This window comes from Mesoplodon bidens, assembly GCF_964165515.1.
Source record: "Mesoplodon bidens genome assembly, chromosome: X".
Classification (NCBI taxonomy): Eukaryota; Metazoa; Chordata; class Mammalia; order Artiodactyla; family Ziphiidae; genus Mesoplodon; species Mesoplodon bidens.
In genome coordinates, this window is record NC_138163.1 from 55,164,561 (window position 1) to 55,188,535 (window position 23,975).

General features: G+C 42.1%; 1 protein-coding gene across 1 annotated transcript; it reads right to left on the reverse strand.

The window, feature by feature from the left end:
- Positions 1–5,354: 5,354 nt before the first annotated feature.
- TNMD (tenomodulin) lies at positions 5,355–22,903 on the reverse strand (the record flags this gene model as incomplete). Its single annotated transcript, XM_081222665.1, has 7 exons — positions 5,355–5,564; positions 6,046–6,212; positions 8,088–8,241; positions 12,025–12,126; positions 12,785–12,925; positions 22,558–22,689; positions 22,856–22,903. 7 exons carry the CDS (start codon positions 22,901–22,903, stop codon positions 5,355–5,357), a joined length of 954 nt encoding a protein of 317 aa, XP_081078791.1.
- Positions 22,904–23,975: the final 1,072 nt, after the last annotated feature.

A 23,975-nucleotide genomic window follows, 5' to 3' on the forward strand; every position in this document is an offset into this window, starting at 1 on the left:
GTTGGCTTTTGAAAGAGATAAGTTCTTGGTCTCTGAGAGCATATGGAGAATTCTTGCTCTCCTGAATCCTTCCGAAAAAAAAATCTGTCTTATACTTTCTTAATTGTTTAGAGGGCACGGATTTTTTTCATTCCAAATATATTGTGAATGAATAGACAAGAAAGAGGATAACCTATCTGCCATGGCACAGTATCTAGCAGAGTGAAATGCTGGGTTCTTCCTATCTTGTTGATCATATTAGTGTAACAGTTACCCTAGATTGACATGGCCGTGATAGAAAGACGCTCTCACACAGAGAAGTAGTCTGGAGGAACAGAAAATGTAAAAGGTCAACCACAGACCATTCTGATTTGAACAGGATATGATTTAGTATAACCCAAACATCAAAAGCTATTATTGGGAACCTGGGGGATTTACATCACGGTGGTACACCAGACAGATACACAGGGCTAGGGCAACATTGCTGTGAAGAGGCAACCCCTACCCCAAGGGATGGATTTCAGTGGACACAGTGAACTTGTGGGTCAACATGCCACTTGGGCCCCTTTGCAAAATAAACAAGCTCAAGTCCCTGTGTTCTATTTGTAGCTAGTCACACTGCTGCTTTTTACTCTCTGCTTCAGCAACTCAACCATAACTAGGGCCTGGACTCTACATCCCCTACCTTTGGCAAATGTCTTGTTCTTGGCTCACTGATGATTGATATGGGTATGAGCTTGAATTGTGTTTTAGTAGCCAACATCTCTGTAAGACCAGAAGAAACACTGCTGTCAGTGGAAAGTTCAGAATGGCAAATGATAGCACGAGCAGGGAAGGATAAATATAAACAATATATTCATAACACTGTTAGAGTTCATCTCAGCACTATGGACTCACTGGTGTTTATTTGTTTGGTTTGGTTGAGGGATTTATTGTGGCTTGGTTGGTTTCCTGTGGTTCAATGCGCCTCTATCTTTCTGAGCCTCTTCAGCAAGGACAATAGGTTCGAGTGTCAAATAAGTGCATGGAAGAAAAAATAGGCAAATGGGACCCAAATATCAAAGCAGTAAGTATTCAAGTGACTATTCACTCCTTAGGCTAGAAATGCCAGAGTTGATTATTGATCTGAATTGCAGTACTTGGGTAAGTAGCTTTCAGGCAAATTAATTAAAGATACCAGAGGAGACTTAGAAGCAGGATTTTTGAATGAGCCACGGACAATAATTTTTGTGTGTACATTCATACCTGGTTTTTAATATGGAACCACTTTTCTTTCTTGTTAGGAAACAGCATGTTGTCAGCAAAATTAAGCCACGGAATGAAACTTCTTCAAAAAAGGAAAGCCAAAATGAAATCGTTTTTTAAGGGTATAAATAAAATAGATCCACGCATTTCCTGACAGCCTGAATGAGAAGGTCCATATTTATCTCAGTAAGCTTTCAGCGTTAGACTTTAGGAGCCAAAGTGACAGTTTTGGGCTCAGCCAGACAGTGAGCTTTATATATAAAGACTCAAAATAGATTTCCTTTGCCCCTCGTCCTGCCAAAGAGCCATTTTAGGTGTGCAGGAAGGCACTGAGCACACTAATGCATAGTGCCCTTCTGCTGAGTGGGAGCAATGGATAACTTCACCTCACCTGACTCATCTTGATTGGAATTTAGATTCCCAAAGAATCGAAAAGGTGATGTGATAGTTCCTGTGATTTCACAGCAGATGTGTTTTTTGCCTTTTTTTTTTTCTTTTTTATACATGGAGTCATTGAAAATTGAGAAGAAAATGCAAAAAGCCTGCATTTGTATAAAGGAAATAGATAATTGAGCTGTGGGCCATCGTCGATGCTTCTGATCATTCTGGGATTAGAGGAATTCTTCATACTTGTAGAAACAGAGTGTGTCAAAAGATAAGAAGTACAAAAATGGATTTAAGTAAGATAAGAACTTTCATCCTAAATTTCAACAGAACTCAAGGCCAAGTTTTTGTAATGACATTCTGAAGAGTCTTATAGCTGTGCTCTCTTTTTCTTCTACCTTACTCCCTCTCTTCTTTATCATTTCCTGCTTTCAACTAAAAAATTAAAGACCACTTACATGCTTTTGATACTGTGCTGGGTTCTGGACAGAGCAAAATGGGAGAGAGTATGGGCCCTTTTTAGAAAAGAACTTGCAGGTTAAACTCATATGTAAATGGTATGTGCATTGAGTGATATATTAACTTATACAGGCATAGAATAAAGTAGAGAAGGCTGAGGTTTCATGTTTAGGTAAAAGGAAAAATGGGATTTTTAAATCTCTTCCAATTAGTGAGAGAAAACTCTGTAAAGGAGGTGGGATGACTGCACAAATAGAGCATGAAGCTAATGTACCTGAGATAAGCAAAGGGGGAGGGTAGGGTAGTGGGAAGATAAAAGGGATGTGGGATGGTGGTTAAGGGTGGTTTGAGGAAGGACTATTTGATTGCAGGTGAGGCCCGATCTTTAATATAGTAAGTACACATTATGGACTTTCAGGGAAGGAAATGGCATTCATAAAATCTATAAGTGAAAATCAACTTTGTGTAAAAGCATTTATTCTCGTTTCAGTCTGTAGCCTGGGAACTTCAGCAGGGAGGAGGTTGTAACAGCTGTGCAAAGAAATAACCTGTGGCCTGGACCAGAGCATAAATTGAGTGGTGGTTTAAGAGGACAAGCTGGAAGTATTTGGTGAGCGACTGGAGTGGAGCACAGGGATACATTAAAACTGGGAGGGAGGGGCTTCCCTGGTGGCGCAGTGGTTGAGAGTCCGCCTGCCGATGCAGGGGACACGGGTTCGTGCCCCGGTCTGGGAAGATCCCACATGCCGCGGAGCGGCTGGGCCCGTGAGCCGTGGCCGCTGAGCCTGCGTGTCCGGAGCCTGTGCTCCGCAACGGGAGAGGCCACAACAGTGAGAGGCCCGCGTACAGCAAAAAAAAAAAAAAAAAACAAAAAAAAAAACTGGGAGGGAGGGAGACGCCAGAGGGAAGAGATATGGGAACATATGTATATGTATAACGGATTCACTTTGTTGTAAAGCAGAAACTAACACACCATTGTAACGCAATTATACTCCAATAAAGATGTTAAAAAAAAAAAAGATCAGAGGAAAAACAAAACAAAACAAAACAAACTACTGCAAGGTCTCTGGCCTGGGAGGTCGGAGCTCCTTTGGCATCATTCCTTGTGATGAGAGGCTGGCCTTAGGGAAGGGTGGTGGAAGGAACAGAGGAAACTCTAGCTTCAGTGGGGTTGGTCTGAGGGAAGTATAAGGCATGATATAAGGAGTCTATCTGCGCATGCCTTGAATAAGGGGCAAAAGTCTATGATGGGAGAGTAATACCGTACTTTCTTCTTGTCCAACCTGGCCTAGGCCTATATGAAGTGACAGACTCATGTGTTTGGGTTTGTTTGTTTGCTGTTTTGGTTTCTTTTTCCCTAAGTGTGAGATGATGTGAATTTTTTTTTAGCATGTCCTTGTATTTTCTTTTGAAATTCATGGTCTGCTTCATTAAGGGGATCCACATTTTCCCAGTGTGAGATTATGTGGAGGTCAAGGTATCACACTTGAAAAAGAAATGCTTCCTGAATTAATGTGAGTAGGAACCTTTAGCCCTCACATGTGATATGAAAACTTCTATAATTCTTGTATGTGTGTGTGTGTGTGTGCGCACACACACACATGTATATAGCATGCCATATACAACTGTAGTTAGTTGTGTATAAGTTTCTGTATATGGGCTTGTATACTTGGGCATCTTATTTTTCTTGGGCAATAAGGAGTATGCCTTCTACTTCATTTGTATCCCCTACAGAGCGTAGTATATATAGTACAATGTAGACTGCATCAAATTGAGTGTCACGGGAACTTAAAATTATTGGTCAATCTTAAAAACCAATGTTAAAAATGAAAAATTTATTTAAAAATTATAGAGAACATTATAAAGTCATACAACCTCAAATTAATCTCCTATCTTTTACATTTTTCTATTTCAACTACAAATTAATGCCCGTTGTGATAAATGAAGTATTCCAAAATTATCAGATGTTTTCTAAATCATGAATAAAGAAAGAAAATATTTTCAGTGATGTTGCATTGTTCGATATATTTTATTGTGCTCTCATCCTGTGAAAATTGGTAATCTAAGTATGGCATGTATGTTAATTATGAGTTAATGACTGGCTAATCTTAACTCAGCCTTGGGCAAATCTGCTTCTATTTGCTTCCTCAACTGTTCAGTGGGGGAAAATGACTCCTGGCCCACAGGCATCTTGAAGATTTTACTCTTTGAAAATGGAAAGTGCCAGACAGATATTTTCATGACACAATAACTTTGAAGTTGAGCAATGAAGGGGCTACCTTCCAATGAAACTAGAAGGGGTGACAAATGGGTATAACAAGAATTTTGAAACTAGAACTGGCTGGGACTCCAAATTTAACATTACCCTCTAACCACTTCTTCTCCTCTCTGCTTTGCCCCTTTTCCTATTCCCAAGCAAAGTATCAGGTGATCCAAAACTAGGCCTTACCCTTCTTTTAAGAAAGTGCCATACTGCTAGTTTTTGTGGTTTTGGAGGAAAAAAAAAAATCCCGTTTGACTCCTCACTTCAGTAATGTCCTATAATGCCCGTTTCTGTGAATGATATTTACGGGTCCCCATTTTCCAGGTTATTGCCTTGGAAAGTTATGTAACCAGACACTGATCTAAAAGAGAAGTCACACCTGAAGTTTATGAAGTATTGAATTTGTCCAAAGTTGAGTTCTTGTTCACAGGAGGAGAGCCTGGGACCTTTTTGCTAGGTTAGCTTTCTCCTTTGCTGAGTCTGAGCACCTAGAATATTTTAGTGTTGGCCTGCTGTGACTCACTGCCTGTCCAGTGGCTTAAGAGATGCTTAAGCAGGTCCACAATATGTCTCTCACATAATTAAACACTGGGGTATGCACAAAAGGACACATTTTTTTATGCATCAGTTATGGGGTCATTTTATCATCAGCCCCTATTTCCACTTTCTCAATACAGCCTAGTAAAATACCGTATTTGAGAATCCTTATGCTTTGCCCTTTCCTACTCTCCAAACCTGATGAAATGCAAGTTTTCATTGTTGTCTTCCACGTGAGACAGATCTGCTCTATTTCAGTTGCAGGGAATATTCTTAACAAACACTTACCCAGTGTGTTCAGCAGCAATCAGGCCATTGATGATGATGTAGAAGTTTATTAGAACATGAAGAGAAGAATTACCTACAAGTAATTCCGGAGTACTGGCTACCAGGAGCCAAAAGCCTCATAGGCAGAAATTCATTGAATAGCATGCATTTATTATATGTTGGCTGCCAGAAGTTTAAGCACTTGAGCTCAGACTTGCTATTAAACCCTCCCCAGCATGCGGGCCACCCACCAGTTGCAAGGCATGATGACACGACAGATAACCCGCCCTCCTTGGTAGCAGTATGGATACGGGTAGTAACCTAGTAAAGGTTCACAGACGCGGCGGCAGTAGCGGTTGCCTCGACGGCAGTAAATACAACAATAACCTCTCTCATCCAGCATGGGGTCGAATTCTATTCCATTTTCAGTCTGAAAGAAGAAGAAGCCAGTGTTGGAGGGGGCAGGTTCACTAGGAAGAGGTCTACCAAGCAGAGGAGGAGTATAAGACTATAGGAGTTGGGGAGTGGTGAGCAATTAAGTTCCTGAGCCTGATCTTGGAGATACATCAATGGATTAGATCAAGATTGATTTTATTTTTTTTTTAATTAACAAAATTTTAGAACAACTTTATTGAGGTATAGTTGATTTACAATGTTGTGTTAATTTTGCTGTACAGCAAAGTCATTCAGTTATACATATATTCTTTTTCATATTCCTTTCCATTATTGTGTATTACAGGACATTGACAAGATTGATTTTGAATGAGTCTTCTAGGGATTCCAAGCTTCTTATATATTTTTTTCTTAAAACAATGACCATTATCCTTTCAGTGACTTTGATCTGAGGGGTAGTGAGTTTTGTGAAGGCTCTTTGTTTTTCCTCTAACAAGATAAACGTGAACAGAACTCACATAGTCATTGATTGGGAGTTCTTCCTCGCTTGCTGCTTGTCTGACATGACGGGTCTTCACCTTCACTTGAGGGACCACCCACTGCTCATTTTGTTCAATGCCTTTTTTTTCATTGGTAGGAAAGTGAAGGTCTTCACCATCCTCCTCAAAGTCTTGTAACTCTGAAACTAAGGTAATAAACACAAAGTTGTGACACAACTGCTTTGCTTGGGGAACTAGCATTTGGGGATAGAGATTTTCATTGTGTCTTCTCACTGCCATCATTTAGGCATGAATGAACCACTTTTCCAAGCTCCTGCAACTGATATCTTACGGAGATCTTCCAAAAGAAATTTCACCATTCCCATGTACATAGACTTCTTTGCTTGCTTGGCATCACTTACTGCTTTGCCTTATTAGCATATTAAATTAATAACTGAGGGCAGGGGACTTTGGTGTCTCCCACAATGATTTTACTCACAGCAGGAGCTCAGTAAATATTTTTTTGGTTACCTGGTTTGATTCAGTGCCCTCTGTCCTCCTTCCTCATCCTTTCTCTTTCCTGTCTTAAAAAATTTTAAACTTGGTATTTAGAAATTATCTTAGATTTACAGAAGAGTTGCAAAGATAGTACAGAGTTTCTGTATACCTTTCACCCAATTCCCCCTAATGTTAGCATCTTACATAACCACGGTACAATGATCAACACTAAGAAATTAGCATTGGTACAATACAATTAACTAAACTACACACTTTGTTCAGATTTCATCATGATTTCCACTAACGTCCTTTAGGAGAAGAATGTTGAAGCAGAAGTTGTAGTAATTGCACTTAGTTGCTTTTTGTTTGCTGGTTGTGTCTTTGTTGCTGCGAGTGGGCTTTCTCTAGGTGTGGGGAGCGGGGGCTACTCTTCGTTGCGGTGTGCGGGCTTCTCATTGCGGTGCCTTCTCTTGTTGAGGAGCACGGGCTCTAGGCGCATGGGCTTCAGTAGTTGCAGCACTAGGGCTCAGTAGTTGTGGCTCACGGGCTTAGTTGCTCCGTGGCATGTGGGATCTTCCCGGACCAGGGATCGAACCCGTGTCCCCTGCATTGTCAGGCGGATTCATAACCACTGCACCACCAGTGAAGTCCCTAGTTGCCTTTTTTTAAGGCCAAAGAGTACCAATAGATGCCCGCATTGGTTAGAGCATTCTCTCTTGGGAAATGTAGTAATCTATGCTGTCCAGAATGAGGGAGGCCAAGTTCTACACTAGGTGGGCAGAGTAAGATGTCCAGGGACTTTGCCCTCTCTCTGGGCTGACTGGAAGTTGAGAGCTGGAGTCTTTTTTTTTTTTTTTTTTTTTTTTTTGAGGTACGCGGGCCTCTCAATGTTGTGGCCTCTCCCGTTGTGGAGCACAGGCTCCGGACACGCAGACTCAGTGGCCATGGCTCACGGGCCTAGCCGCTCCGTGGCATGTGGGATCTTCTCGGACCGGGGCACGAACCTGTGTCCCCTGCATTGGCAGGCGGACTCTCAACCACTGTGCCACCAGGGAAGCCCGAGCTGGAGTCTTTTACTCTGGACCTTTAGCACCCAATTACTTTTATACTGATTCCTAAAATAGCCACAGAGAAATTTGTGTTGCAGTGACTGTCCTATCATCCAGAGAGGATGCCACCATTTGACATAGAAAATCCTTCTTGAGACAACAGAGCATTGTTTTGGCTCTTCTCTCCTCTGTTCTTGGGTTGGGTACACAGTGGTTTGAGCCATAGTCTGGTAGCCCGACTGCAATGAATATAGATGTGCAAAGAGAGACAGATGAGCTTTTCGCTATCACTACTCACATTAGGGTGGCATTACCTTTGCTGGGATATTTAAAAGCCTGTCAGCATTAATTTATCTGATTTATAACTTGGCTGTGAAAAATTCCCTCCTCACTGGCAGTCAGCATGTACAGTTTCATGAAAGAAGATATAAGCTGATCATTTGTTTTCCTAGAAGTGTAGTCTCTGAATGCTGGGAACATTAACCTGTTACTGACTTTGGAAAACAGAGGAGGAGGAGGAGAAGGAGGCCATACCTGCTATTAGAGTGGGATTGATCCAATACATGGTCACATTATCACAAATCTCCAGAATTTTGGAATTTTTGAGAAAGTCTCGGTTTTCAATAGGCTTTTCTGCTGGGACCCAAATCACTGACTGTTCAAAGAAAGTTGTGGTAATTTCTTCATTCTGGGAGAAGAAAGTAGTTCAGGGTGGGGATAGGCAGAGAAATTAATAAAATGAGTGAGACATTATGGGATCCTGGAAAATACCAAATTTCGAGTCTGAATAATAAGTCCAGTCCCAGAGCTCCCAGTGAAGTAGATGCCCTTGGGAGTGTTAACAACTGGTCCCTCCCTCTCCTGTCTAACAGTAGGACTGCTCACTGAAACAGGAGCCTTCTCTGCTACCATTTCCCTTAAAGTCAGGAAGGCTTTCCATCATTTTCTGGGCCGCCCACTGGGCCATGTACGTTTTAATTTGGGCTTCTGGAACCCTGAGTGATTTACATTTGTTTTCTTTCTTCTAAATGGATGTTGTGAGTGCCTGCCTCGTTTTAGGTTTACAACTAGGATTGCAAGCTGAATTTGATCTCAAGCTGAAAAACACTCCTATAATCCAAATTGGTGAAATCACTGAAGAAGCAACAGAACCTAACATTTTGGTTTTACAAGACTGTGTGTTAATGGTATAGTTGTAGTACCAAAGATACTTTGTTTCAAAGTCAGGTCTAACTTGTGACTTCACTGGCCTTACTACTATTTTACAACTTTCATTCTAGATGCTTAGAATTTGTCTCACAGAATGTTTTTTGTTTAGGTAGCCTCTCTTATATTGTCAAGAATGTCCCCTTCTCTTCTGTTTCTAGTGTTGGAAGTAGTTGTCTTGTATACCTAGCTCTTAATCATTTGTCTCCTGGGCTTTGACATTTTTTCCCCTACTCTTTTTTTTTTTTTACATCTTTATTGGAATATAATTGCTTTACAATGGTGTGTTAGTTTCTGCTTTATAACAAAGTGAATCAGTTATACATACGCATATGTCCCCATATCCCCTCCCTCTTGGAATCTCCCTCCTTCTCACCCTCCCTATCCCACCCCTCTAGGTGGTCACAAAGCACCGAGCTGATCTCCCTGTGCTATGCAGCTGCTTCCCACTAGCTATCTATTTTACGTTTGGTAGTGTATATATATCCATGCCACTCTCTCGCTTTGTCCCCTACTCTTTTTTTTTTTTTTTTTTTTTGCTGTACGCGGGCCTCTCACTGCTGTGGCCTCTCCCGTTGCGGAGCACAGGCTCCGGACACACAGGCTCCACGGCCATGGCTTGCGGGCCCAGCCGCTCCGCGGCATGTGGGATCTTCCGGGATCGGGGCACGAACCCGTGTCCCCTGCATCAGCAGGCGGACTCTCAACCACTGCGCCACCAGGGAAGCCCTCCCCTACTCTTAATAAGGCTTTTCCTTTTCCCTTTTGTTTCTTTCTAGCTTTATGATTTCGGTGTTTTTATTCTTTGAAGTATGGCTTTGTATAATTTTTCTCCTAGTCACTTAAAACTCTCATCTTAGCTCCTTTGCCCTTGAGTCTGTAAAGACTTAGGATGCATTGAAAGGGACTGTATAAAATGAGGTTGGTACGTTGACTAGCTTTGTTAGCAAAATCAGGGCTATTTATATACCTGCTCTGCACCTTTAACATGTACAAAGTATGGATACAGTGGTGAGGGAAGTGCAGAATAAGAGGGTTTTTGTCATTCAGGACCACAAATTTGTCGCATAAAAAAAAAATCTGTAGCCTGAATTAAAAAAATAGGATTTTCTTGAAGATAAAGCAATTTCACTATCATGAGATGCATACTTGTGTTATTTAGGCAATCTGACAATATTAACTGAAGAATAAATTAGGGCCAAAATGAGACATTATGGGCCTTTGCCTTTAACTTTTTTTTTTTTTTTTTTGCCATGACACATGTGGGATCTTAGTCCCCCTGCAGTGGAAGCACAGAGTCTTAACCACTGGACTGCCATGGAAGTCCCAGCCTTTAACTTTTTCAGAAAAATAAATCTTGTTGTGTCAGTTTGGGAAGTCATTGCTGGCTGGCCCTACTCAAATGCTTACATTATTTTCTGTAAAAGCAGCATATGATATTGGATATAACAGCTTTTTATCTTCTTGATTCTCCTTTTCATCTTACTTTTGCCCCCTATAGTAATCCCTAATATCCTGGAAGTTGTTCTGTTCTTCAGATGCATCCAAATTAGGCTTATTAAAAAAAAAAAAAACTCTAAAACTTCACTTGCCATAGACCTTGGGAGCAGAGCATCGTCTTTGGGGGAAATCTTCTTTTTCTTAGAAATTCTAGGAACGAGGGTGTGTAACTTCTCTGGACATGAGGAGACTAATATCATGTCTGTGGGAGCCAGTGACAACCCTGAGACTTGGGTAATGGAAAGAAAAAAGTGATCCACACACCACCTCACCCCTCAAAATAAGAAAAGTAAAAGAAAAAGATAAATGGGTAGATGAGAATTAACATGGAGAGAATTGGGCAGGAGAAAAGTGAAAAAGAACCTGGGAGAGACAAAAGAAAATGAAAGAGGTATTTACAGTATACAGAGTGGCCACTGTGCCATTGGCATAATCTCAGTTTAGATTTGCCAGTTAAAACACTAAAACAAATCAACCCAACCCAATATTTGTTTCTTCTGGCTACAGTGGAGGTATGCTGTCATAGATAGCAGCATACCATAATTACAGTCAGGATATCAGGGAAAAATTAAGTCTCCTGGGCCTTACTGATGGCTGTATTTTAGGCAATAATCCTCCATCTCCCACTAGGCCTATAGTGGCCACTCAGCAATTGCACTGGTGCCCTAGGTCAGGGGTCCCCAACCCCCGGGCCTCTTAGGAACCCGGATGCACAGCAGGAAGTGAGTGGCGGGCAAGCGAGTGAAGCTTCATCTGCTGCTCCCCATGGCTCCCCATCACTTGCATTATCGCCTGAACCATGCCCTGTCCCCAGTCCGTGGAAAAATTGTCTTCCACGAAACCGGTCCCTGGTGCCAAAAATGTTGTGGACCACTGCCCTAGGTTACCTCACCATGGCCTGGGAGTGTGCTTTCAGAGAATTTGTATTATACTGTAGTTCTCACCTTCCTTCCTTTTGTCTTTCCTAGTGATATGTTAAAGGTGGACTATTCCATTAGCAGCCAGCATAAAATGGTAAGGTGAATGAACTGAAATCTTTTTTAATTTAATTTTTAATTTTGTATTGAAGTATAGTTGATTTACAATGTTGTGTTCGTTTCAGGTATACAGCAAAGTGATTCAGTTATATTTTATATATATATGTATATATATATATATATGTATATATATATATATATATATATATATATATATATATATATATATATATACTTTTTCAGATTCTTTTTCCCTATAGGTTATTACAAGGTATTGAGTAGAGTTCCCTGTGCTATACAGTAGGTCCTTGTTGGTCATCTATTTTATATACAGTAGTGTTGATCTAAAATCTTTAGAATAGGTGAATGTCACAGTGTGACAAAAGTGGCAAGGATCCAGGTGGACTTGGGGCTTTTTTTCAGGACTTTATCTTTGGCAGGATTGGTTTTGTTCGTCCAGCTCACCCCTTTTACCAGAAATCTTTGGTTTGGAAGCAAATGTACATAATGGTTACCCGGGTATAAAAGTACAGTGTTGGACTTAAAAGCATGAACTTTAGGTTTGTTGAAAGGCCTGAGTTCAAGATCCCAATCTGCTCTGCGCTAGCTGTGTAACCTTGGACAAGTCACTTTTTGGTCTGCATCTGAAAATGGGGATGATAATAGTACCTATTTATAGGGTTGTTGTGAGAATCAAATGAGGGTAAAGCATTTAGTACAATGGCTGACACAGAGTTAGCCCCCAATAAATTATGGCTTTTACTATTACTATTATTTTTCTTACATACCTCATCTATTTCTTCCTCTGGTTCAGAAAATTCAGGAATCACTTTAATCTGAGTTTTGATGAAGCATTTTTGAAGGCCTACAAAGTAAATGCCAGTGTATCCCTATAAAACAGACAAAAAATAACAAAACTTCCTGAAATAGCCAAAATTAATGAGTTTCATGGTTTGTCAGGGCCCCAGGCAGGCAAAATTTGAATTCAAAGGGAAAGCTTTGTCTTATAAATTAAATGGAGGCTACAGGCTTTTTTTTTTTTTTTTTTTGCGGTATGCAGGCCTCCCACTGCCATGGCCTCTCCCATTGCGGAGCACAGGCTCCGGACGCGCAGGCTCAGCAGCCATGGCTCACGGACCCAGCCGCTTCGCGGCATGTGGGATCTTCCCGGACCGGGGCACGAACCCATGTCCCCTGCATCGGCAGGCGGACTCCCAACCACTATGCCACAAGGGAAGCGCCCTACAGGCTCTTTTTAACTTGACTCAAATGTTCTAATATTTTAAGTGGGAAGCTTTAGGGGGAAAATATCCAACTTACATTTTTATTTTTATTTTTATTTTTTTTGTGGTACGCAGACCTCTCACTGTTGTGGCCTCTCCCGTTGCAGAGCACAGGCTCCGGACGCGCAGGCTCAGCAGCCATGGCTCACAGGCCCAGCTGCTCCACGGCATGTGGGATCTTCCCGGACCAGGGCACGAACCTGTGTCCCCTACATCAGCAGGCGGACTCTCAACCACTGTGCCACCAGGGAAGCCCCCAACTTACATTTTTAAAGTCATGTACTTCCAATGTTTCATCAGTGCCATTTCCACTTCTGAATATTTCAGTTCTGGTCACGGGATCAATTTCCATGTAAATCTTCTTCTTCTCTCCGTTGCTGTAGAAAGTGTGCTCCATGTCATATGTCTGGGAGAACAGAGGAAAACAAGCTCTAAGATACTCAGTATGTCCCTTCATAAGACACTTTAATTGGGTAATATCTGGGGCACCTTCTTTTTCCAGAGCCTTTGCAGAGAGGTGCCATCTCAGCAGCTTGCTGTTGGGAATTCTCTGAAACTCGAGATTAAAGTGAGGTGGTTTTTGGCACTGGAGCTGATATGGGGATCCCTTCAGAGCCAGTATTTTGTATTCAAGCCAAGTTGCTGAACTAATTACTAAGAATTCCAACAGTTTTCTTGGCAGCCTTGACTAAATAGCAAATGATATTTTGCAAGCAGCCTGTAAGGTGTTTTCCACTTGTGGTAAGCAGAGGAATCACCAAAAACCTATACTGCTTCTTTAAGCTACCACTTCCCTTTCTAAGTACTCAGTAGTCACCCACTTACTCCCTGTGAAATTCACTAGGGCTGAGAAAGAGATTTGAACAGATTTAGAATGCCTAGGCATTGCTCTTTATCTTATCCATCCAGGGATTTAATATTGTCTCAACAGTCTTGGATCTGTACTTTTTAGACTCTGAAAACTCTGAAGACCATTCTCCTTGGTGAGCATTAGATAATCGTCTTACCTTGACCTCAATTGCTTCCTTTTGTCCTTTAAGCTCCAGGGAACCTTTACTGCCTTCCCCTAACCTTTTCTGTTATGGGCTAACCAAATTCATTCAGTCGATTCCTGATTTTTCTTTTCCAAACCCGATTCAGCTGACTTCAAGTTCTCCAGGTTCTCCTGCATATAGAATTCAACAGCTGTGAATTGTAATATGCACTATGTGATATGGAGTCTCCCAAGAAGATCGCCTTGGCAAAGCTGCGTATCAGGTTGCTCTTGAGCGGTTGAAACAAAACCCCAGACTCTCTCCTACCCTCTAAAAGAGACAATATTTCTAAGGGCCAAAAGGACCAGTCCCATAGAGTATCCCAGTCTATTAATAAGCCCATTACTTATAACTGAGGACATGTTTATAGCTAGAAGCAAATAAGTAACCTAAAGGAATTTGTTACCTGTCACAAACCAGGCCAGACCTGATGGTGCCATGTGGAAGTCTATCTTATCCCTGTTGTTAGGAGGCCTTTGGCTATCAAGTTTCTTCATTCTCATTTTTCCTTATGAAAAACATTTGGTAAACTAAAAGCCTGAAAAAACAAGTCATCTACAGGGCCATTGTTGCTTTCTAATGACACTGTTCCCAGTGGTAGTCTTGTATTGCTTGTGCTGGGTTGGGTTGTTTTTTGTTTTTTGTTTTTTTTTGCGGTACGCGGGCCTCTCACTGTTGTGGCCTCTCCCGTTGCGGAGCACAGGCTCCGGACGCGCAGGCTCAGCAGCCATGACTCACGGGCCCAGCCGCTCCGCGGCATGTGGGATCTTCCCGGACCGGGGCACGAACCTGCGTCCCCTGCATCGGCAGGCGGACTATGAACCACTGCGGCACCAGGGAAGCCCCGGTTGGGTTGTTTTTTAATGTCTGCCGGTATCTGTGACTGAATGTTAGTATAACCTGGTCAAATTTTCCCCACCTCAAGTAGAAAAACAAATTGGAAGGGTTTGTAGAAGCAATATTACTTCAAGTGTAAAAAGTTGATGTAGTCGCTGAATAGGAAAACAAGAGACAATGTCATTTACCTTTTTGCTGCCCTACAGTGCCTTGGACATGGTTAGAGCTGAAGTATATGTTGAATACGTTTTCCCCACCAGTGGCAAATTCTCATCTTCCTAAAGAGAGATTTTGAGCATTGGCAAGTTCTTTTAAGAGATCATAGTTTAAAAGGGGAAGGAAAAGAGTATTTAGAACTTTCCAGTAACTGCAGAGTTAACACAGCAAGTCTGGCCTGCTTTGTGACAGGTAGAAAATTCCTTCAGACTTGCTATTGGCTTCTAGTTATAAATTTGTCCTCAGTTCCAGCTCTGCAGCCAGCTTGAGAAACTTCTACCTATGGCAACAAATTGAGCTCTCAGTGGGCCTGACCTAAGTAGAGGAGAGAGGCATCCACTTCAGATCCAGCCTTGTCAGATCTCCCAACAGGGGGGAATTTCTTTAGAAATACTATCCATTGTTGAGACAAATGTCGACACCACTAGTCATTGGGGGTGGGGTGGAGTGTTTGTTTCATCAGTAGCACAACTGATGGATTGTTGCACGGAAAAATGAGGTTAGAGACTGGGGGATGTTGGAACACTGCCTACCTGGGCAAAAGAGAAAATACAGCCTGTATTTTCAATCATTGGTAGAAGACTATGGAACCATACTGGTGACATTTAGGATTTCAGTGTACTTCTGTGGAATGAGTTTTCCTGCACTGTTGGCAATGCACTTCACTTGGACACCTTGCTAGATGAAAACTATTGGAAACTGCCAAGCTCAGCAGATCTTGATTATTTTCAGCATTCTTTCAAAGAGGTTTTTTTTTTTTTTTTTGGTAGGGGAGGAGGGGTCCATTCTGATTGTATTCATTCACTAGCATGTTGCCTTTTTGTTAGTAATGGTAGTGGGATCAGAATGACTTCATTTATATGTAAAATCTGGGTGGGGGGACAGGGAGCTATATATTCACTCAGATGGAATTCCACTATCAAAGGTGCCCTTTTGGAACAGACTGTCCTTTGTCTAGGAAGATGATGCCGGTGGCCCACTTTGGACTGCTTAGGGATGGGTTTGAGCAAATCCAGACATACTGTCTCGTCCGGGTCCCTGTGGAGCACATTGCCTGGGTAATGGCTATGCAAGCTTCACTGGCCCATATGAAGACTGAGCTCATGCCTTTGGCTTCAGAAGTACTTTTCTGTCTACTAAGCTCATTGGCTCAGGGGCTGAGGGTCTTTCTGGAGATGAGGGAATAAATGGATTTTGGCCACTCCAGGTGCAAACTAAAGCAGAGAAGGATGACCGGTCTGTGAGAAGTGTGAGTGGGCTCCCAGTAGTTCATCTCAGACTGCCTCCAACTCAGCTTTATTCCAGGAAGGACAGAGCAGGGACAGAGTATGATGAGAAGTACACTTCCACCAAACCGGCACATTAGGGCAAGTTAATCTTTGGTTGCTTCTAGCTTCCCTTTTCTGTTCTTTTTATCTCCTGCCCTCTTTGTACCTTCCCAGCCCTTCCTCCTCTTTCCATCTCCCTCTATTCCTCTGTCTCCTGTCTGGACATCTAGGAATCTCCTGGTGCTTCAGGTACCTTATATCAAAGAAGAAATCAATCTGACAACTGATCTCACACTAAGGTATTAGTGATGGGTGTTTGTCTGTTAAAAAAAAATGAGTGCAATACTTAACTCAAAGGAATAAATTACTAATGGTGTTTTTAAGCACAATGGCACCAGGAATAAGAGATACATAAATGGCAAGGGCATCTTTGCAACAGCACTCAAATGGGTTCCCACTCCATCCACACGTAAGGCTGGTCTCAACTATGAAGGACCAGAACACTGGCATTGGACAGGTAAACCAATGGGTGGAATATGACTCAGAAGTAAAACGAGATAGACACGTGGTGAACCCCAAGGAGTGAGGGCTGTAAGAAGACCACACTGACAAAACGTGGAGAGAACACAAACTCATTTCTCTTCCCTGCTCAGGAATTCTTTCCTCAGTCCAGTTAAATTCTCCACTCAGGCAGCAAATGAGCCCTAACATCCTCCTTTCACAGTTTGCTGTGTTTTCTGGCCTCAATTTGTGACAATCTCTGAGATCAGAAAAGAAAGATTTTTATAAAAAGTAAAGCTGCCTCAGACCTCATTGTGATGGATCTGTTTCGGGGCAGGTAGCTTTAGCTTGTCCTGAAAGGGACTTGAGGACATTTGGCTTAGGTTTGTTTTTTGAAGCCTATGATTAATCTAGCTGTTCTTCTCTCCACCTTCATTTCTTACTGTCTGTTTATGAGGTACACTCTCCAAAGGTGAAATACATGCTCAGAATAGCTGGCTAGCAGGTGTTAGGCTGGAAGGAAAGGAAGGGAATGCATTGTATTATATTATTACCAACCTAGCCTGTGGGAATTAAAGGGCCTCTGGGTATTTCTTTAACCAACACAGAGCAGACACATTGTTTCTTATGCAAAGTTGGACTCCTGCATCTTCAGTCACCAGTTCTCAGTCCTGAAAAAAACTGGCATAGGCAGCACAGACATTCCTCTTTTTCAAAAAGAAAAAAAAACATTTCTTTCATGTCGAACAGCAGTCCCCAACCTTTTTTGGCACCAGGGACCGGTTTCGTGGAAGACAATTTTTCCACGGACCGGGGGTGGGGGGAGGATGGTCCAGGCAGTAATTCAACTCCTGCTGTGCCGCCCTGTTCCTAACAGGCTGCAGACCAGTACCTGCTGGGGGTTGGGGAGCCCTGATCTAGATCCTCAAGCTGGCTTGGAAGTTTCTCCCTATCCACTACCCTCACCACTCCTTATTCTTAAATGCAAATGAAGAATAGTGAAAAGACTCCCTAGACCAGGTCCTAGTCTTAGCCTCAACTCTGCCACTTACAAGCTGTGTGACTTTGGACAAGTCACCAAGTGTCTCTGGAGGCTCAGTTCCCATCTTTATCTCTCACCCATTGCCAAATGCAATGGTGAATAGTTGACAAAATCAGTTTTTAAAAAAATTGAAATGTAGGGCTTCCCTGGTGGCACAGTGGTTGAGAGTCCGCCTGCCGATGCAGGGGACACGGGTTCGTGCCCCCGTCTGGGAGGATCCCACATGCTGCAGAGCGGCTGGGCCTGTGGGCCATGGCCCCTGAGCCTGCGCGTCTGGAGCCTGTGCTCTGCAATGGGAGAGGCCACGGCAGTGAGAGGCCCGCGTACCGCAAAAAAAAAAAGAAAAAAAAAAAAAAAAGAAATGTAGTTGATTTACAATGTTGTGTTAGTTTCTGGTGTACAGCAAAGTGATTCAGTTATCCATATATATAAAATATATAATAATATATATATTCTTTTTCAGATTCTTTTTTTTTTTTTTTTTTTTTGCGGTATGCGGGCCTCTCACTGTTGTGGCTTATCCCGTTGCGGAGCACAGGCTCTGGACGCGTAGGCTCAGCAGCCGTGGCTCACGGGCCCAGCTGCTCCAGGGCATGTGGGATCTTCCCGGACCGGGGCACGAACCTGTATCCCCTGCATCGGCAGGCGGACTCTCAACCACTGCGCCACCAGGGAAGCCCCTTTTTCAGATTCTTTTCCCTTATAGGTTATTATAAGATATTGAATATAGTTCCCTGTGCTATGCAGTAGGTCCTTGTTGTTTATTTATTTTATTTATAGTAGTTTGACAAAATCAATTCTGTTCAGATTTGGCTAACACCTGTCAGGTTGAACCACTGGACTGCTACTACCTGTTGATTTCCTGGGCCGCTTTCCCTACAGTAGCCCCAATCCCTCGCTCAGCCGCTGAAGGACAGCTCCCTTTGAAGACCTAGGTTTTTTCTGGCTGGTACCAAGTAAGTTGCCCAGCAAATGCCTTAGGAGAATGAAGAAACTGAATAAGAAATGTGCCCCTAGTAGCCGGAGTCCTACTCTACATAATCGATGCTGCCCCTTGGCAGCCGAGACCAAGAGCTAGCCCGTGACAGTGGCTGGACAAGGGTGGACTTTGCTCTTGAAATGGTTTGAGAGGAAAATAAAATGAAGTCTTTTTAAAAACGCTGACGTGGCACCATCTGGTGAAGCCCAGTCCCCCTGCTAAAGAGATTTCAGCTCCATCTCCGTCTCTTCCCTTGAGGGGATGAAATGCTTCTCCAGACCCACATTTTACCTATCAAACTGCTGTGTAGGAAAGTGCAGGGAACTCGGGGAAGAAAGTTGTATCCCCCATGTGCCTGGGGGGGAGTGAAGAAAGTTGGTCTCTGGCCAACTTAAAGAAATAGACACAGGAAAGCCCGATCCAGAATTAGCAGGAAAGTGCTTTTTCTGAGCAAGAGATTTTCAGCCTAGAGTGCTGTTGGGCTTGCAGTCTTGAGTAAAACTCTTTTAATGGTCATCTGCAGTTGAGGTGAGGGGGAGGTCAGATGGGTGCCCACCTATCCTACCCCTTCTCATCTCATCCTGGTAGTAGGCAGATGTTGAGGAGACATCCCCAGGAATCTGTGGATTGCTGTGTGGGCTTTAGGACTTAGCCTTTCCAAATAGCCCTAAAGTCACCAGGCGGTTCCTGTATATGACAGGAAGGGCAGCATTCCATTAATTTAATTTATTCTTCTTCAACCTCATTCTACAAAGGATTGGAAGGGATAGGCTACAAGGTCTGTGTTACATCTATCAGCTGTTTGTTGAAAGGCTGAAATTTTTCGGACTTGTTTTCTCTATGTTGGATGAACTAGCTGGGGAGTTGATCTCTGATTGTTTCAGGTTCAATGTGTAATACAGAGAGCTTTAAGCAAGAATGTTTCTCTTGGGAATCTGCTTCAAAGATGTCTGGGCAGTCACTGCCTGAAAGTGAAGCCTTGTGATGCTCTCTCAAAATCTCTGGGACTAAATAGGTCCTCTGCTTGGTTGAGAAAGCTGAATACAGAACTCGATGGACTGGCTTTCATTCAGCTCAAGTGGCTTCTATATGTGACTGTGGGTTGGGGATATGTAGCCTGTAAGGGAGTGCAACAGCTCTCCCAAAGTTAGTCTTCCTTGTTTCATTTTATTTTCATCCCTTTCTCTCTCTCTCTCTCTCTCTCTCTCTCTCTCTCTCTCTCTCTCTCTCATGTGTGTATGTGCTCATGCCTGAGATGTGTGAGGAGAGGGAGTCCATCATGGCTTACTCCCCGTTTTAGATCAAGAATCTGGATATTTTGTCCACACCAAGGTGGGAGGTAATAGAAGGAGGAGGGGGGAAATTACTGGCATGGAAATGTCAACACCAGATGTGGAATGTTAAATAAACACTTAATTATAAACAGATGTCAGAAAGCAAAATAAAAAGGATGTGTGGTGGAGGCTAGAGGAGCAAATGCTAAGAACTTGGAGAAAGTCCCGGGATGCCAAACACATCACTGTCATCCATAAGCACAGCAGTATCACTGGTTCTCTCCACCAAGGGCCCCAAGAGTCCCCACAGGTCCCACAGGCTTGTAAAGGAAAGTCCAGAAGAGCCTGGGTTTTAATCTGCTAACTGCTGTTTCTTGCCAGGCCATACTCTTTAGGGGAGCCTCTTTAATTTGTGCAAGATGCCTGGATTCTTTTCCTCTGCAAATCTTCTTCCAAGAGCAATCTGAGTACTCTTTGCTTCCCAGCAATCATAAGTCAGCTCCGAGGCAGGCTTATTGGCAGCCCTAGCCATTGGAAACAACAGATGTTCCCTGGGGCTTTTTGTCTGGGAACTAAAGGTAGTGGGCTTAGTGGAGCATCCACATCTCCAGCTGGTTCCTCAGTTTGCAATGGACCCAGCCTGGTCTTGTGGGGACGGCCGGGACTTAAATATCAAAGCCAATAAATTGTAACTCCCCATTGGAACAGAGAACAAACAACCTTTGTTCATCGTGGAAAAACTTGCCCCAGGAGACACTTATTTATCGTCTTTTGCCAGATTACTTTGAAATGATTTTGTTCATTTCTGAGAATCCCTTTGCTAAAAATCACATCCTAAGACGGATTACTTCTTGAGAGATTTGGTTCTTGATAAACTTTATTTGGTAGCATACCTCACCTCTTCTGTGCATGCAGTGACTAGGTTTTATATCTGGTTTGAGGAATCACAGGATTGCTCCTTATAATGCATTAAAAAGTGAACTGGAATGAGAAGCAAAGATGGTATAATACAGAAGCAGAGGAGATCATGGGCTCTGTTAATGAGCTTGGCACCTTGCTAGATAAAAGCAAGGTCCCCACCTAGTCATTTATAGTTGCACCGAGACAAATAGCATTGTAAGTTTAGAAAAACACATAAACTTTTTCAAAATAGAATTTGCAATTCCAATGGCTAAAATAAAACTAGAAAAACCATCTGGCCCCATGTTTAGGCAGACATGTATGGGTGGTCAGAAGGGCTAGCTACCTACTACACCCAGCTAAGAACATTATGGCCATGGAGGATGAAAGGGTTTATTCTCCTCTAACCCATCTGTAATTGTCAAGAGCATCCAAGATTCAATTTGTGGGACAGCATGTTACCTTGGGAATTAGCTATGTAATAGCAGAATTGGATTGGTATGCATCTTGGCACTCTTATTCATTTGCTGTTTCTTTCCTGATCTCATTTGCTTTGCCCACCTTGCTAGTCTGAATATAGGTGGCTTCTCTAGAAAGACATGTGAACAGTAAGCAGTTCAGAAGCAGAGAGCAGTGAGAGAGATAAGAGAAAGGGCTAACTATAGGCAATGGATGATGCGTGAAATCCTTTCTGGAACAAGGTATAAATAAAAAAGCAAGTAAACAAAGTTTGCTATTCATTCTCCCTCTGACTTAAACTTGATAAGGTAGCCTCTAGTACTAAATGAAAGTGGGTATGGTAGCAGAGGTGAAGAATCCAAAGGTGGCTACGCCTTACTTCTCTGTTTTCTTTTGGACACTTGTCCACTTGATTTTCCATTTTCTACACTTCCTCACCCCCTGCCTCTCCTTCCTCTTTGATCCATATTCTTTCCTCTCTGCTCCTATCACTCCTTTGACTCCTAATGGTTCATACCAATCCATTATCTTCTTGTATTTTATCCTCCCTCCTGGATTTTTGCCTTTCCCTTCCTACGTCTGTTATCAAATAGAAATGAGCATCCCATGACAACAAATTAATAATAATGGTGGCAACAACAACATCCTACGTGCAGAGAGAAAAATGTGGCAAAGCCAGAAAACCATCTTCACAGTTTATAGCTTGTACATTTATTAATTCTCTTTCAAATGGAAATCGTTGGCATGAAGGGGCTATGATTTTCTTTGGGTCACATCTAAACTTAGCCACTGTGTGTGAGCCCGGGAGTAACAATAACACTAAGGTACACTAATATCAACTACAATGGCCAGCCAAGCTTCACCAAATAACCATAGTATCAGAAGCATTATGAGATATCTGTGATTAATGACTTGGTGTCACTTTTCTACCTTGTAGCATTACTGTTTCAGTGGGACACCAACGACTGTGGCTCGTGAGAAGCTGAAAAGCTCTAGATTTTTTGGTTTTATTTTTTGAGTCACAAATAAACATAAATTCAGGTATGAGAATTGCTCCTTCTGAAAAGGAGTTTGCTGCCTGTCCTCACAGCAGATGCATTAAGTCAGAAACATAATCTCTGAAAATCCTTTGCTACCATTTCTCGTGGTTTCTTCTTATGTGGTAGTATAATTACTTTTCCAACAGTTTCTGCCCAGATAATTGAAAGAAAGATGGAAAATATTTTTTCTTACAGTAAAAATTTTGCTTCTGCAAGTAATCTTAACTCCTTATAAAACATTATAAAAGAATGGGTAATTCTACATCTTATCATTACTAACCAAAATGCAGAAAACATATTTTTCCTTTACCAAAATAATTAGGCAAAAAAGAGAGAGCAAACCTTGACTGAGATTTTCATACCACCAAAAAATATACACAAAAAGAACTTAATGACTTTCATTTTCAGAGTAATATACATGTCAATCACTAATTAAATTCAATCAAACTCAAAACAGAAACACTGGATAATAATGTGCATTTACTCACTTTTTTGGGTGTCTCAGGCCAGAAGTGCTTGCCCCCCAAAAACAGGACAATTAGAGTTAGGGCGAGGATACCAAACACCAGTCCACAAATCTTAAATGATTTACATATCTTCTTGGATTTAGAAGCTTCTGCCTAAGTAAAGAACAGAGAGAATAAAACAATACACAGTAGCCCTTAATATTGCAAGCCATAATTCAAAGTCACTTGGTTTCACTTTTTAATGTTCATATTGCAATATGATAAATCTGTGAAGCCATGCTTCTGCTCAAAAGGGAATAAAAAATATGAATCAACTTACATTTAGAATGTGACAGTCCTCACAGTTCTCTGGAGGATTCTTTGCCATGGTCTCTCAGCACACAGCACTCTTTCCCTGCTTTGAGAGGACTAAGAGACCACTGCTGAGGTGGAGTTGCAAGTGAGTCGGCTAACAGATGCCAGAGGAGAAGCTGAATTTATATGGCTCAAATATGTCATACCAGAGCCTGAGGGAGCCCAGGGGGCTCCTGCGCTGCAATTTGTTACATAGATGTACCCATATATGTATATAACTTCTGTGCACAGAATTCCATCCAGAATGGCAAAGACAGAAGGTTATAATGAAAACTATTGTCCTGGGGGTTGGTTTGGAAGGGGACCAAGCCTAGGACACGTTGAAATGATTTTTCACTATGAACTTAAAATATCAGTGGCAACACACACTGCACACTCCAGAAATAAGCAAACAAAACAAAACAAAAGGAATGAAGTTCTAATTTCAATTCCATTTGCTCTAACAAATATTTATTGCAGGCACTGTGCTTGGTGTAGGAGATTCAGGAATGAATAAGGTAGTGCCTTCTTCACTATGTTAAAGCTCTTTGAGGACTGAGATCAATAGGTAGTCAACTAATTATAATCAGAAACGAGATTTAAAAGGTTAATTATACGTTTTCTTTCTCTCTTCATTCTCTCTCTCTGATTATTTTCCTTTCCTAGGCTCTCTTCCTCAATCTGTTTCTTAATGTTGATATTCCTTATGGTTCTAACTTTGATGATCTTCTCATTCTATATATACACTTCTTGGTTGATCTCATCCACTCCCACAGTTTAAAATATCACCTATATATCAATGATTTCCAAATCTGTATCTATAACTCCACTGTCTTTTGAATTTCAAAGCCATTTGAATATCTCTACCTCGATGGACCTCAGTAATCCCAAAACTCAACATGTCTCACATCAAACTCTTCTTTTCACAACCACTTCCGCCAACCTACTTTCTTTCCCATATTCTTAATCTTGCTTGGTGGCTGAATTAGTTTGCTAGGGCTGCCATAACACAACAGAAATTTATATTCTCACAGCTCTGGAGGCTAGAAGTCCAAGATCAGTGTTGGTTTCTTCTGAGGCCTCTCTCCTTGCCTTGTAGATGGCTT